Source organism: Triturus cristatus, chromosome 3_1, assembly GCF_964204655.1.
Source record: "Triturus cristatus chromosome 3_1, aTriCri1.1, whole genome shotgun sequence".
Lineage (NCBI taxonomy): Eukaryota > Metazoa > Chordata > Amphibia > Caudata > Salamandridae > Triturus > Triturus cristatus.
Genome location: NC_140583.1, coordinates 259,238,162 through 259,253,430, shown reverse-complemented (window position 1 = coordinate 259,253,430; position 15,269 = coordinate 259,238,162). Strand labels below are relative to the sequence as shown.

Here is a 15,269-nt window from a genome sequence, read left to right as displayed (position 1 = left end):
CGCACAGAACGGGTTCTTGTATAAAGAGGGCAAATACTACCTTCCTCTGGTAGCTCGCCAACAGCAGGCCCTGTACATGTGCCACGACCATGTTTTATCCAACCATCCGGGTTATCACAAAACTGTGGACCTTTTACAGAGGCATTTCTGGTGGCCCACGTTGGAGGAAGACACTAGGGCACACGTCGCGCGTTGTCCATTATGTGCCCAGGGTTAGCACGTGTCTGGGCCATCCGTTGGACTGTTACATCCCATTCCTGTTCCTCCCTGTCCCTGGCACACCATTTCCATGGACTTCGTAGTGGAGTTATCAGCCACCACGTTGGGTTACACCACCGTCCTTACCATAGTGGACCCCCTCACGAAAATGGCTCATTTCGTCTTCCATGTCTCCCTTCTGCGCCCCGTGCACCCTGAATGCCTGGTGTCCTCCCCTCCTACATGCCTGGTGTCCTCCCCTCCTGCTCCTGTTCTTAGGGATGATCACATTGAGTACGAGGTCCGGGCTATTCTTGGTTCCCGTCGTTCCCGGGGGAGGCTTTTACCTGGTTGACTGGAAGGGTTATGGTCCGGAGGAAAGGTCCTGGGAGCCCTTGTCGCATGTCCGCCACACTTCCCGGTTGGTTCGCGCCTTCCATATCCGTCACCCATCCAGCCCTCGCCCCGCCACTACTGTGTGATTCTGCTGTTACAGGTGGGGGTTTTGTTTTGGGCGGGGGTGCGGTCATGGTTCGTCTGCTGGCCCACCTTCCCCTCTCGTCTTTGTCACTGAGTGCCTGGAGCGCTTGTGTATTGCCTCATGCGGGATGCAATCCCCTCACTTCCGGTGTCCAGATGGTTAGCGGTCCACCACTCCTTGCCGGAACCGCCGTGACGTCACCAGCGCTTCCGGGAGGAATCCGCATGTCAGCAGCGGCTTCCCCCGGTGTTGCGCTTCGCATCAACGCCAGTCCCGACGTCGGAAGCCTGTCTTGCGACCTGGGTGCTTCAGGAAATCACCGCGCTGGAGCGCTTCTGGGTTCGTTGAATCGCCGCGCTAGAGCGCTTCTGGGTTCGTAGAATTGCCGCGCAGTAGTGCTTCCTGATCCATTGACCTACCACGCTGGAGTGCTTCTGGGTTTATGGACTTGCCGCGCTGTAGCGCTTCCTGATTTATTGACTTGCAGCGCTGGAGCATTTCTCTACTGTAGCCTTGGGTTGCTGCAATCCCCAGTGCTAGAGCGCATTTGTTTTCTGTTCCTGACTTGTGTACCCTAGTGGTACAGCGCTGGAGCGCCTATAGGTGCCTGTGTCTCTGCCTGGATTACCTGTACGCCATTATTGCTGCCAAGCGCCGGGGTTCTTGTTATTTTCCTTGGTCCTTCACTTGCCATATTGCGCAGGAGCGCTAGTTGATGTACTGTTCAGCCGCGCAGGAGCGCTAATTTGCTTTGAATTTACGTTGAGGAGTGCACAGGAGCGCTGATGATTATGGCAAGACTATGTTCGTGACTCTTAATGGGGACAGACCGTGATGTCCCCGTTTGAGGTAATTGCTGGCTCCCGCATGAGTGTGTGATAGTGTATGGTAATACGGGTGTTGTGCTGTGGGTAACAGGTGTTCCCTTGTTTCCCTGTCCAGCTGGGGGCCCAAGGCGTTTCCAACCAGAGGGACATCCGCTACCATCTTCCTGACATCGTCCAGCCATTTTCTAGGCTACCTTCCCCGCTTCCATCCCTATCCTAGCTTGTTGATCACCCCAGAGTGGGATAGGGTTGGCGTGGGGCGATAGCTCATGTCGTCTCTGTGAGATAGCTCCACAAGAAGCAGGTAACTTGTGGGGCACCCGACACCTGCAAGGGCAGTGTGTGTGTGTAAGGGTACAGGGCCTCTAAGGGTGGCACAATGAGTGCTGCAGCCCTTAGAGGCCTTCCCTTGTCACAAGGCCCTGGGTACCATTTACCAGGGGCTGACATGTGGCCAGGGTTTGCCAATTTGGGTTTTGTGTTTTAGGGAAGGAACATAGGCCCTGGGCACCTGATTGGCAGGAGTCCAGGGCACACTTAGTCAAAGTACATTCAGCAAAAAGTGGGGGCATACCATGCAAGAAAAATGGCACTTTCTCACAGTGTGGCTGTGTGTGGTTGTGGGTTGTTGTGTGTGGGTGTGGGTGGGGGTGGGTGTGTATGGGGTTGTGTGTGGGGTTGTGTGATTGTGTGTGGGGTTGTGTGATTGTGTGTGGGGTTGTTGTGGTTGTGTGTGGGGATGTTGTGGTTGTGTGTGGGGATGTTGTGGTTGTGTGTGTGGGGTTGTTGTGGTTGTGTGTGTGGGGTTGTTGTGGTTGTGTGTGGGGTTGCAGGTGTGTGTGTGTATGTGTGGGTGTGTGTGGTTGTGTGTGGGGTTGTGTGTGGGGTTGTGTGTGTTTGTGTGTGGGGTTGTTGGCGTGGTTGTGGGTGTGTATGTGGTTGTGTGGGTGTGGTTGTGTGTATGTGTGTGGGGTTGTGTGGGTGTGGTTGTGTGTATTTGTGTGGGGTTGTGTGTCGGGTTGTTGGTGTGGTGTTGTGTGGTTGTGTGTCGGGTTGTTGGTGTGGTGTTGTGTGGTTGTGTGTCGGGTTGTTGGTGTGGTTGTGGGGTTGGTGGTTGTGGGTGTGTGTATGTGTGGGGTTGTGTGGGTGTGGTTGTGTGTGTGGGGTTGTGTGTGTGACAGTAATACTAAAAGCATATCAAAATAAAGGAACACAAACATCGAGTTTGTGGAAAGAGAAAGCACATTGTAAGTCAAACGGGCGCAGCAAAGCATTAACACAACAACATGTTCTTTGATGTTTGATGTTCTTTGAACGAGAACATCAACGGGACGCCGCGAAAGTGATCGCGGGCGCTTAACCCCTTCGCTGCTAGGCCTTTTCCCCTCCTGTGCTAAGCCTTTTTTGGTCTATTTGGGGTAGTGCGCGCTTAGGCCCCTGTAACTTTTTGACCACATTAGGTATCCATGCCAAATTTGCGTCCTTTTCTTCCAACATCTTGGGGATTCTAAAGGTACCCAGGGTTTGTGGATTCTCCTACAGGGTTCCCAGAAATTAGTCAAAATACAGCAAAATTTTGTTTTTTTTTGTGAAAAATTGGAAAAACGGACTGCAAATGAAAGCTTCTGGGTTTTTCTCTGCAAATGGTATCAAAAAAGGGTTTGTGGGGCTGAAATCACCATTTCTCCAGCTTTTAGGGAATGACAGAATTTGTTAGAAAACCAACATTTTGTACACAGTTTTGGCATTTTTCTGGGACATACCCTATTTTTGCTATTTTTTGTGCTTTCAACCTCCTTCCAGTTAACGGTAGAAATGGGTACAAAAACAATAATGGATCCTGGAAAGCTATACATTTTTGAAAAGTAGACAAAATTCTGAATTCAGCAAGGGGTCATTTGTGTAGATCCATCAAGGTTTCTTTATAGAAACTTACAGGTAAATATAGGAAAAATTAAAAATTTGTTGAAAAAAGCAGCATTTTGAGTCAACGTTTTCACCTGTAACTTCTTCGAATTATGACATCTCTTTGAAAGCAATGTACCGTTACATCCGGTGGACCTTCCTGGTTGTGGGGACATATAGGACTTGTAGGTTCACCAAGAGCCCAACGAACCCAGAGTAGAAAACTGCGCAGCATTTTGTAATGTTTTTTTTTTTTTGTTCCGGGTATATAGCAATTATTGTGGGAAAATGTATACATGGAAAAATCGGTATGAAAGACACCTATGTATTTCTGAAATGGGAACAAATTACAGAGTTTAGAAACAGTGCATATTTGTACATTTTCGAAATTGGGAATACTCATATTTGCATGACAATTATTGGTCATTTTTCAAAATGATATTTTTTTTTTACACAATGTCTTTCATTTGGAAGGGAGAAATGCATCAAAAATCAATAGGTAATAACAGTTGCTTTACAAATCTGAACTACCCTAAGTCTCCCGATAAAAATGGTACCTCACTTGTGTGTGTAGGCATAGTGCCCACGACAGGAAGTGGCTCAAAACCTAGGGTGAACGCACCACATTTTCACACTGAAAATTTACACTTTATTTGCGAAGAGTCTAGCTGTAGTTTTTGAACCTTAGCCCTGCCGGCACCTAGGGAAACCTAGCAAACCTATACATTTTTGAAAACTAGACACCCAGGGGAATCCAGGATGGGGTGACTTGACTGCCTCCCACCATGGTCTGTTACCCAGAATCCCTTGCAAACGGAAAAAATTGACAAAAAAAACACATTTTCCCCACATTTCTGTGATGGAAAGTTCTGGAATCTGCGTGGATCCACAAATTTCCACCCACCCCGCGTTCCCCAAAGTCCTACGAGAAAAATGGTACCTCACTTGTGCGGGTCGGCCTAGTGCCCGCGACAGGAAACGGCGCAAAACGCAACGTGGTTTTGCAGTGAAAAATGACCCTTTTTTTGGCAAAGTGACTAGCTGTAGATTTTGAACCCTAGCCCTGCCGGCACCTAGGGAAACCTAGCAAACCTATACATTTTTGAAAACTAGACACCCAGGGGAATCCAGGATGGGGTGACTTGACTGCCTCCCACCATGGTCTGTTACCCAGAATCCATTGCAAACGGAAAAAATTGACAAAAAAAACACATTTTCCCCACATTTCTGTGATGGAAAGTTCTGGAATCTGCGTGGATCCACAAATTTCCACCCACCCCGCGTTCCCCAAAGTCCTACGAGAAAAATGGTACCTCACTTGTGCGGGTCGGCATAGTGCCCGCGACAGGAAACGGCGCAAAACGCAACGTGGTTTTGCAGTGAAAAATGACCCTTTTTTGGCAAAGTAACTAGCTGTAGATTTTGAACCCTAGCCCTGCCGGCACCTAGGGAAACCTAGCAAACCTATACATTTTTGAAAACTAGACACCCAGGGGAATCCAGGATGGGGTGACTTGACTGCCTCCCACCATGGTCTGTTACCCAGAATCCCTTGCAAACGTAAAAAATTGACAAAAAAAACGCATTTTCCCCACATTTCTGTGATGGAAAGTTCTGGAATCTGCGTGGATCCACAAATTTCCACCCACCCCGCGTTCCCCAAAGTCCTACGAGAAAAATGGTACCTCACTTGTGCGGGTCGGCATAGTGCCCGCGACAGGAAACGGCGCAAAACGCAACGTGGTTTTGCAGTGAAAAATGACCCTTTTTTTGGCAAAGTGACTAGCTGTAGATTTTGAACCCTAGCTCTGCCGGCACCTAGGGAAACCTAGCAAACCTATACATTTTTGAAAACTAGACACCCAGGGGAATCCAGGATGGGGTGACTTGACTGCCTCCCACCATGGTCTGTTACCCAGAATCCCTTGCAAACGTAAAAAATTGACAAAAAAAACACATTTTCCCCACATTTCTGTGATGGAAAGTTCTGGAATCTGCGTGGATCCACAAATTTCCACGCACCCCGCGTTCCCCAAAGTCCTAGGAGAAAAATGGTACCTCACTTGTGCGGGTCGGCATAGTGCCCGCGACAGGAAACGGCGCAAAACGCAACGTGGTTTTGCAGTGAAAAATGACCCTTTTTTTGGCAAAGTGACTAGCTGTAGATTTTGAACCCTAGCCCTGCCGGCACCTAGGGAAACCTAGCAAACCTATACATTTTTGAAAACTAGACACCCAGGGGAATCCAGGATGGGGTGACTTGACTGCCTCCCACCATGGTCTGTTACCCAGAATCCCTTGCAAACGTAAAAAATTGACAAAAAAAACACATTTTCCCCACATTTCTGTGATGGAAAGTTCTGGAATCTGCGTGGATCCACAAATTTCCACCCACCCCGCATTCCCCAAAGTCCTACGAGAAAAATGGTACCTCACTTGTGCGGGTCGGCCTAGTGCCCGCGACAGGAAACGGCGCAAAACGCAACGTGGTTTTGCAGTGAAAAATGACCCTTTTTTTGGCAAAGTGACTAGCTGTAGATTTTGAACCCTAGCCCTGCCGGCACCTAGGGAAACCTAGCAAACCCACACATTTCTGAAAACTAGACACCCGGCGGCTTCCAGGGAGGTATGGCTTGCGTGGATCCCCCAACGTTTCCTTACCCAGAATCCCCTGCAAACCTCAATTTTTGTTCAAAAAATCACTTTTTTCACACATTTTGGGGTGGGAAAGTAGTGGCATCACCGGGCTCACACAAATTTACCACCACCCAGCGTTCCCCCAGGTCTCCCGGTAAAAATGGTGCCTCACTTGTGTGACTTTGACTCAGGGCAAGAATCCTGGAACACAACAAAAGCATTAAACATTGCCAAGTGGAAAAGATGGATAGCCAACTTCTTGTACCAAATGTAAGCCTTACGAAGAGCAGCGTAAGGTTCCAACCTCTGATCTACTCTGTCAACACCACCCATGTGCCTATTATAGTCTAAAATGCACACAGGTTTGCGCACTTCAGCGACCTGACCCCAAACAGTCACAGTGCTTTCATCATGGATGGAAGTCAGCATGTAGACATCTCTCCTGTCTGTAAACTTCACAGCAAGAAGCTCCTGGCAACGCAACGCACTGCACTGTCCCCGCACAAGCTTTTGACAAACAAGTTATTTCGGAAAACCTTTACGGTTACAGCGGATTGTGCCACAAGCAAAAGTGTCCACTTTGGCCAATTCCCTGAACAACCGCACACCAGTGTAGAAGTTATCTACATACAAATGGTGGCCTTTGTTAAAAAATCCTCTACCAAGTTCCCAAACAATTTTCTCAGTCACTCCAAAAGTGGACGGACAACCAGGGAGGTTAAACCTAGATTCCTTACCGGTGTACACCCTGAAATTAGAGACATATCCAGTCCTACTGTCACACAGCATATACAGCTTTATTCCATAGCGTGCCCTCTTACTAGGAATGTATTGCCTAAAAACCAAGCGGCCCTTGAACAACACCAAAGACTCATCCACTGCAATTTCTCTACCAGGGGCATAAATCTCAGAAAATCGATCAACAAAGTGATCAAGGACAGGCCTAATCTTAAAAAGACGGTCACAATCAGGGTGATCTCGTGGCAACGCTAAACCATTATCAACAAAGTGCATCATCCGAAGCAGAAGCAAATACCTGTCACGACTCATGACTGCCGGAAAAATAGACGTTGCCATCAAGGGGACTGCTAGACCAATATGAAGCCAATGATGGCTTCCTTAGCAAGCCCATCAAAAAAGTTAAACCCAAGAACTTCTTCATCTCTTCAACATTTGTGGGAGTCCACCGGGTAGCTCTAGAGTGTGGCTTAAGACTGGCACTGTTGTCCCTCAAAAACTGTTCGGCATACAAATTAGTCTGCTCAACAATCTCTGCCAAAAACACATCGTCCATAAACAACTGAAAAAAATTTACAGGCAAAAAGTTCTCAGTATTCACTCTAGACCCTGGAACACCAGTAAACTCTGGAAATTCCGGCTGCACCATGCCAGGGGCAACCCAGAGGTCATCACTTTCAACGGGAAGACTTGCAGCCCCAGCCTGCAGCCCAGATGCCTCTTGCCGCACTACACCAACGGGAGGCCTTGCAGCCCCAGCCTGCAGCCCAGATGCCTCTTGCCGCACTACACCAACGGGAAGCCTTGCAGCCCCAGCCTGCAGCCCAGATGTCTCTTGCCGCACTACACCAACGGGAAGCCTTGCAGCCGCAGGCTGCAGCCCAGATGCCTCTTGCTGCACTATCGGCACATCAGTCTCCTCCTCTAACACAGGCACTTCATCCGCACTAAGAGTATCTTCATCATCCGATGACCCCATACGGAGAGAAAACTCACTGCCAGAATCGTCCCCTACCTCCTCTCCCTCAGAAGCAGAGTCAGTCTCTGACCCAATATCAGAGGAAGACTCAAACAGCAAACCAACAACCTGCTGAGCAGTCATCCTGCGGCTAGCCATTATACTTACGACGATAGAAGACTGCACAAACAAGTCAACAACAACCAACAATGTGCAAACCAAGTAAGTAAAGAAATGTGTACCTTTTATCACAAAGATCAATGTACTCAAAAACTATACAATCCAATTACAAGAGACAGCTGCACTCACCAGAAACAAACTCTGCAGTGACACAGCAAAGACCAACGATATCAAACTAGAAAGAAGAAAAAAAAACAAATTACTCAGAAGACAACAAAATACACATCGAGCACCAATGCAAAAAGTTTTTGACACTCAAAAACCAAACATACTGCTATTATTACACCATTTGCAAAAAAAAAACAGGCAGAGAAATCAAACACATTTACATTGTACAAAAAAACAGTCTCTTACCAAACTACACAAACAGCAGAACCACCAGTACCAAAACGTCAACGTGAAAAGAAGAAAAGCCTTCACCTAGAACAAAAAAGTAAACAAAAAAAAAACATTACAATTGGAAATCACAAAAAATATAACAATAAACATTATAACATGCCATGTCACTACCCAAATTGTCAATCGGGTTGTGTGCCAGGTGGGGCAGAAAACAGCAGGAAAAAAAAGGCTACTCAGTCCCGGGGCGGGTGAGCCAAATACATATAACAAATTGCACCCTGGAAGCGAGGGGTCACTTCTATTTCTAATTGAACTAATTCCCTGGTGTCTAGTGGGCTTTTCTGCCCCCAATGGGAGCAGAAACGGCAAAAAAATAAAACCGTTATCTGCCCCCAGAGGGGGCAGAAAAGTCTTCAAAAAATTTAGGGGCCCAAGGAAGCGACCCTTGCCCAAGGGGTCGCTTCCTACAATAATATTTATATCCCTGGTGTCTAGTGGGCTTTTCTGCCCCCCCCCCCCAGGAGCAGAAACGGACAGAAAGACGACCAATCTGCCCCCAGGGGGGGGCAGAAAAGTCTTCTAAATAATTAGGCCGCAAAGGAAGCGACCCTTGCCCAAGGGGTCGCTTCCTACATAAAGAAAAAGACATCCCTGGTGTCTAGTGGGCTTTTCTGCCCTCCCTGAGGGCAGAAACTGGCAGAAAGACGACCGATCTGCCCCCAGGGGGGGCAGAAAAGTCTTCTAATTATTTTGCCACCCTAGGAAGTGACCCTTGCCCAAGGGGTCACTTCCTACATAACATAAAAGACATCCCTGGTGTCTAGTGGGCTTTTCTGCCCCCCCCCTGGGGGCATAAACGGGCAGAAAGAAGACCGATATGCCCCCGGGGGGGGCAGAAAAGTCTTCGAATTATTTTGCCCCCCAAGGAAGCGACCCTTGCCCAAGGGGTCGCTTCCTACATAACGAAATAGACATCCCTGGTGTCTAGTGGGCTTTTCTGCCCCCCTTGGGGGCAGAAACGGGCAGAAAGAAGACCGATCTGCCCCCAGGGGGGGGCAGAAAAGTCTTCGAATTATTTGGCCCCCCAAGGAAGCGACCCTTGCCTAAGGGGTCGCTTCCCAAATTCAAAGAAACAAATCCCTGGTGTCTAGTGGGGCATCCCTACTCCACGATCGCGACGCTGTGCGCGATCGTGGAGCAGGAATGCCCTGTATTGAGACATCGGGGGAGAGGAAATACTCTTTCCTCTCCCCCGATGCCTCAATACAAAAGAAATCACCCCCGCGGCCCCCACCGGACAAGGGAACCTACCTGTTGCTGCCTTGGACGCGCTGGAAGAAATGGATTCCAGCGCGTCCAACGCTTCCTGATGACGCCGGCGCGCGCTGTGCGCGCTGACGTCATCAGAAAGCGTGGGGGGGCTCGGGGGTGGCAGCGGAAGCTCTTCCGCTGCCACCCCCGTAAAGGGGGGCAAGATCGATGCACAAGGGGGGAAGCGCCAGCGCTTCCCCCAGGGGCTGTCCTCATGACGGAACGGTTCCGTCATGAGCACAGCCCAACCGATGCTCATGACGGAACCGTTCCGGAGCATCGAAGGGGTTAATGAGCATGATGAGGTTTGCCATATGGTACCTCTGCTCCTAAGCGCACGCACATGCACTGTAGCTCTAGGCTGGCCATGGTAGCATTTTTTTGAGCCCTCACTAAGGGCCATATGTAGGTAGCATACAAGTTACCACTTCTTAAATACCGAACTTTACCGATTCGGTATTTAAGAAGTGGTAACTCGTATGTAGGTAATCATTCGGTAAATATTACCGAATCGGAGAAATTCGGTAATTACCGAATCGGTATTTACCGATTGGGTAATGAGGCATACCTTCCCATTGATTCCTATGGGCCTGGAGGCCCATAGGAATCAATGGGAAGGTATGCCTCATTACCGAATTGGTAAATACCGATTCGGTAATAGGGGGAGCACATTCAAGGGTGGCAGGGTGTCACATTGATACCCTGTTGCACCCCTGATTCCTGCGTGTGTGCACATGTGGCGCACATACATGCCCTAAGGGCATGTATGTCTGCCACATGGCACTGTTAGTCCAGCAAAATATTGCTTTTTGCAATGAATTCGGTATTTAGCACCAACATATATTTGGTGCTAAATACCGAATTATTTTCCCTACACATCACTCATTTGAGTGTCACCTACATCTCATTTCAGGATTCGGTATTTACCGAATCGGTAAAATTACCGATTCGGTAATTTTACCGAATCCTGAAATGTTCCCCCTACATAGCAAGAGCCTAAATACCGGTCGGTAACGGGATATTTACCGAAAATCGGCCGTTACCGACCGGTATTAGGCTACCTACATATGGCCCTAAAAGTCTTGCCAGACAGCGCATGTGCTAGGTCAGGCGAGACCTAAAAAGGAGCCTCTTTGGCTTTTCTAGGACACATTTCACTCATGGATATCTGTAAGGCAGCTACATGGAATAACCCACATACATTTACAAAACACCATTGTGTTGATGTCTTATCTAACCAGCAAGATAGAGTGGGTCAAGCTGTATTACAAATACTAGTTTAAACATCTGTCAGCCATTAGCTAGCCACCGCATTACGGGGGCACTTCTTTAAATTCAGTGTTAAGCATATATACATATATCGTCAGCACATGCTATTAATGGAACATGTTACTTACCCTGTAGCATCTATTTGCAGCGTGTAGTGCCATCGATTCATATGCACCCATTCTGCTCCCTGGAAGCTAATGGTTGACGTGCACACTACTCTTCTTCAACACTTATCTTTATCAAACTATAAAATGCATGTTCATCTTTACTATCTTTCTACTGCTCCTATCCTGAACTCACCGATCAGCCCAAAACAATCTAATAAAGGCTGATGACCATGCGTAATACAGAAAATAGGAGGAGTCACTTTACAGCGTGACTAAAGACTTCTTTGAAGCAAAGCAAGTTGCAAACGTCTGAGCTCAACACTAGATGGAAGGCGTGTCCTAAGGAAATGAATTCAGGGCATGAATCTAGGGCACTACATGCTATGAATAGATGATTACAGGTTAAGTAACATATTCGTTCTTTATTCCTTCACATCCGCGTCGTGCATGAATGAGATTAGGACTTTGTTAGTTCAACCTTCATATAAACTGTTCCTTTCTGACACACTGATTCTTCAAACATGAAATCCTTTTTCCGAAAGTGATGTTACCCTTAAATGCGGGGCAGTCCATTATGCCTCCCACCTTCTTTGGTACTTTGACCCATGCCTGCCATCAGCTTCTATATTGAAATAAAGGAGTATTGGGTTGATGATCAGGTGTTGGTTGGTTTTGCTGGTGAGAAGATTGGAAAGGTGGTGCAGAGCAAACTTCATCCAGTGAATTATCCTTTGCATCAAACTGTCATGCTTTGGGCAAAAAGGACCCTCCTGAGGTCCTTAAGACTCAATCCATTAAGGTGGAAGCTGCAACAATAGTTATAGCTTGAGCTATTTCTCTCTTGGACATCTGCAAAACCACTATGTCAGCTTCTGTCCATGCTTTCAAAAGGCACTACTGTATTGATGTTCAGGTCTGCAGGGAGAGCCATTTTGCTTATTCGTTTTTTTTTTATCACTTACTGGTTGAAGTGCAATCCTCAGACTCCGCTTCCTGTTTGGAACAAGTAGAAGTATCCATCAGAAGAATATGATGCTTACCTTTGATAATGCTTTTCTTGTGTTTGCTGTATCTACGTGCAGATTCTCATCCTAACGTTCCATTGCACAGAGTGGACTTCTGGTAAATAAATCCACTCAGTGACAGTGATAGCATCAGTCTTGTGAGTCATGCTATACTACTGAAGCCATTGAAATAATGAGGGGGAAAAAGGATGTCTGTGTGTAGGATAGCACCTATATGCACCTTTTTATATCTGGAATGAGATAGAGCCTCAATGTAGGGTGATGGCTGATTTCAGGATTTTTTTCTGAATCCGGTCTTTGGCTCCTAGAAGGGTTCATATATAAGGAATGTTCAGGTTTTTTAAAATGTCAAATCATTGTTGTCTTCTGTAGAGCAAAGGTCTCTGTACTAAATGAACCAATCCATGCCTGAGTCTCCAACATGCTAGGGAGTTGAGTCCTTTCTGATGCTCCTTCATGCCGTTGACTGTAAAGCTCCTGAATGCTGAAGGTAATTTACTTTAAGTTTCCAATTGATGCAGCTTCCAGTAGAGAGATCTTGATTTATCCTCCCAGGCCAGAATCTTAGACTTCCCAAGCCTGTCCGCTGCACAGAGATCTCGGATCGGCTATACAGACTAATTCACATGCATTGTACAAGCACTATTGTGGATGTTGTTTCTAAAGATTTACCTGGCTGATGATCCAATTTGTATAGCTTGGAATTTGATATTGATTTAAACATTTACTTTCCCGTAGCAGCCTGTGATTTGTAATCTGTTGATGGCAATAAATTGCACAAGTGTTTAGCTGTAGTAGCCGTATAGTTTATAAGCCGCTTCTTATCACCAGTTCCATCATCTAGTGGCCCATTCTTGAATCTGAGAGTACTCTAGAGTGTTAAAGCATGATACTGATTGGGAATCCTTGTTTGGTTTAATGTCCAAGAAATAGGTCTGCTGTCTTTCATACCTATTGTTGTCGGAGCATCTGGTATCAGTCAGTTTGAGGCATGCGTGCTGTAGATGCACATGCTTTACATGTTCCTGATGATTGCTAGTTGTTTTTCTTCTAACAATGGAGTTTATGCCCATGCGCACTATCACCGAAAGGAGAAGTCACCATACCTCATGACTGGAAAGACTTCTTCGAAGAAAAACAACTTGCAAACATCAGGAGTATGCAAAGCATGTAAATCTACAGCTCTACCTGCCAAGAATAGATGCTTACTGGGTAAGTAGCATAATACCTAATGCCAATGACTAAAGCACAGCTACTCTTACAGACGTCACATACTTGTTAGATCTCAGAAATGTACTAATTGTAACTTTTGTGGCCTCACTCAGTGTCACTGTGGAGTGACTTTTTGAGACTGTCCTTTAGTTAGCTGTGTCATCTGAGGCCGAAATAAGGTTGTCTGACCTAAGAGTCCCTGTATTTTCAGCTGGATGTCGTACTGGAGACCAATCTTGCGACAATCCGGGTGCTGGAGACAGTACAGAAGAAGCTCTCGCGGTTGTCTGCTGAGGAACAGGCTAAGTTCCGGCTGGACAATACATTGGGGGGCACATCAGAGGTCATCCACCGAAAGGCTCTACAGAGGATATACGCTGACAAGGCTGCAGATATCATTGACGGGCTGAAGAAAAACCCATCTGTTGCTGTTCCTATTGTACTGAAAAGGTATGTTCAGAGGTGAAATGTGTTTTATATTTGCATGGTTTAATTTTGATCTTTTTAGTATTTTTTTAAAAATTCTTTTACATCCTCATGTACAATCCTAGCTGTGCTATTAGTTGTATTTTGCATGCGTTATTTCACCTGTTACATACAGCTTTATGTTTGTAGCATGTGCTGCTCTAGATTCACATGCCTGCTTACTCCTCTAGTGCTGGACTCTGACTTCTGCAACTTCTTTTTCTTCAAAGAAATTATAGTGACAAAACTTGTTATAACTCCATTCTTTGTCCACAATGCAAAAGCACACTGGCTCCACCAGATTTTCTCCAGACTCGAACAAGTGACTCAAGAATGCACCTAGGACAATGTTAGAAAACGTGTTCCATTCCAAAGTTACACCACAACATGCAGAGGCAAGTCCTGTCGGGAATGGTTAACAGTTTGACTCCGAAGACATACTCTGCAGCCAGGAGGAAGAGGGAGGCCCTGCATGCATCCCGCCATGCACAGCACTAGAAGATTCAAATGTATGTTTACCTGCCACCTCTGACAATGAAGAGGTTATACAGTTCCTCAAGCTAGAGGTGCAGCACATGGCAGCCCCAGGGGCCAACAGAGAATTCACCCTTCTTGCTCGTCGCGCCTGTTGGTCAGTCTTAAGCGAGCAACTCTTCCGTAGAGTCTGGCATGGTGCCAGTCGTGCTGGAAGTTTTTGTCATAAAGAGATGCCTCCAAGACCATCAATCAAATCTTTTCTCTATTGAAGAAACTAAATTGTTTCTTCAAGCATCCATGATTCAGCAAGTTTTTACTTAATGAGGTATTCAGTTGTGTACACTGAACTATATGACGCCACAATCGATTAATCCAAATGCTTTTAAGAAAATCAACAGTCCTCTTTCTCAATTCATTTTGTTTTTTTGAAAGAACACTTGTAAACATATAAAGACATTTTACATGGGGAGTTTTACATTCATTTAACAGACATTGCATCTAAGAAGAGTTTCGTTTAGGACAAGACATGTATAGACACAAAACATTACATAACATAATTTGTAAAGGAATTAAATAAGAAAGTTACAGGAAGAAAGATACAGTTGTGTGTCCAGTATCCTACACTGTCAGATTTATTGGGCATTTATCACTGTAGTCCTCATGCTTGTAGTCTGCAGCAGTGCTAATTGACCCTATTCTATTGGTGGTCAGAGCTTAGACTTGTGTACGGATTGGATCTTTCATTTTGTTAACCGTGATGCACAATTTAATGCGCCGATGTTGCCCTCAATGATTGCCCATGGCCCGGTTTATAAGTGCGTTGACGCGTTTTGACCTTCAAGGTGGGCCTATGATGTATTTCAGGGATGGTCTTCTTCAGGGCTGTAAAGCTTGTGGGCATGCGAAGGTAACTGATTCCTGTCGGTTCTCTCAAGGGGTAAATCGGATTCCTTGGAGAGCACCTCCTATTTCGCACTGTGGCCCTCCAGGTTTATTTGTAAACGGAAAACTTCTGTTTCCTATGTGTTTTCATGCCGGGCCAACAACTGTGAAACGCCATAACTGCATAAACATTTAAGTCCAGCACTTCCCGGCTGGACCACAAGCTGCATTGGTGCCCATGAAGACTCCACTTAAGTG

At 46.4% G+C, this 15,269-nt stretch overlaps 1 protein-coding gene across 7 annotated transcripts in view; it reads left to right on the top strand.

Annotated features, from left to right (window-relative positions):
- Positions 1–15,269, top strand: part of SIN3A (SIN3 transcription regulator family member A) — an 822,316-nt gene that overhangs the window by 519,434 nt on the left and 287,613 nt on the right. For all 7 annotated transcript variants that reach the window (XM_085643842.1, XM_085643840.1, XM_085643838.1 and 4 more), the window contains one exon: positions 13,399–13,637. In XM_085643842.1, the coding sequence (XP_085499968.1) occupies positions 13,399–13,637 (239 nt within the window). The remainder of the gene's footprint in view (positions 1–13,398; positions 13,638–15,269) is intronic.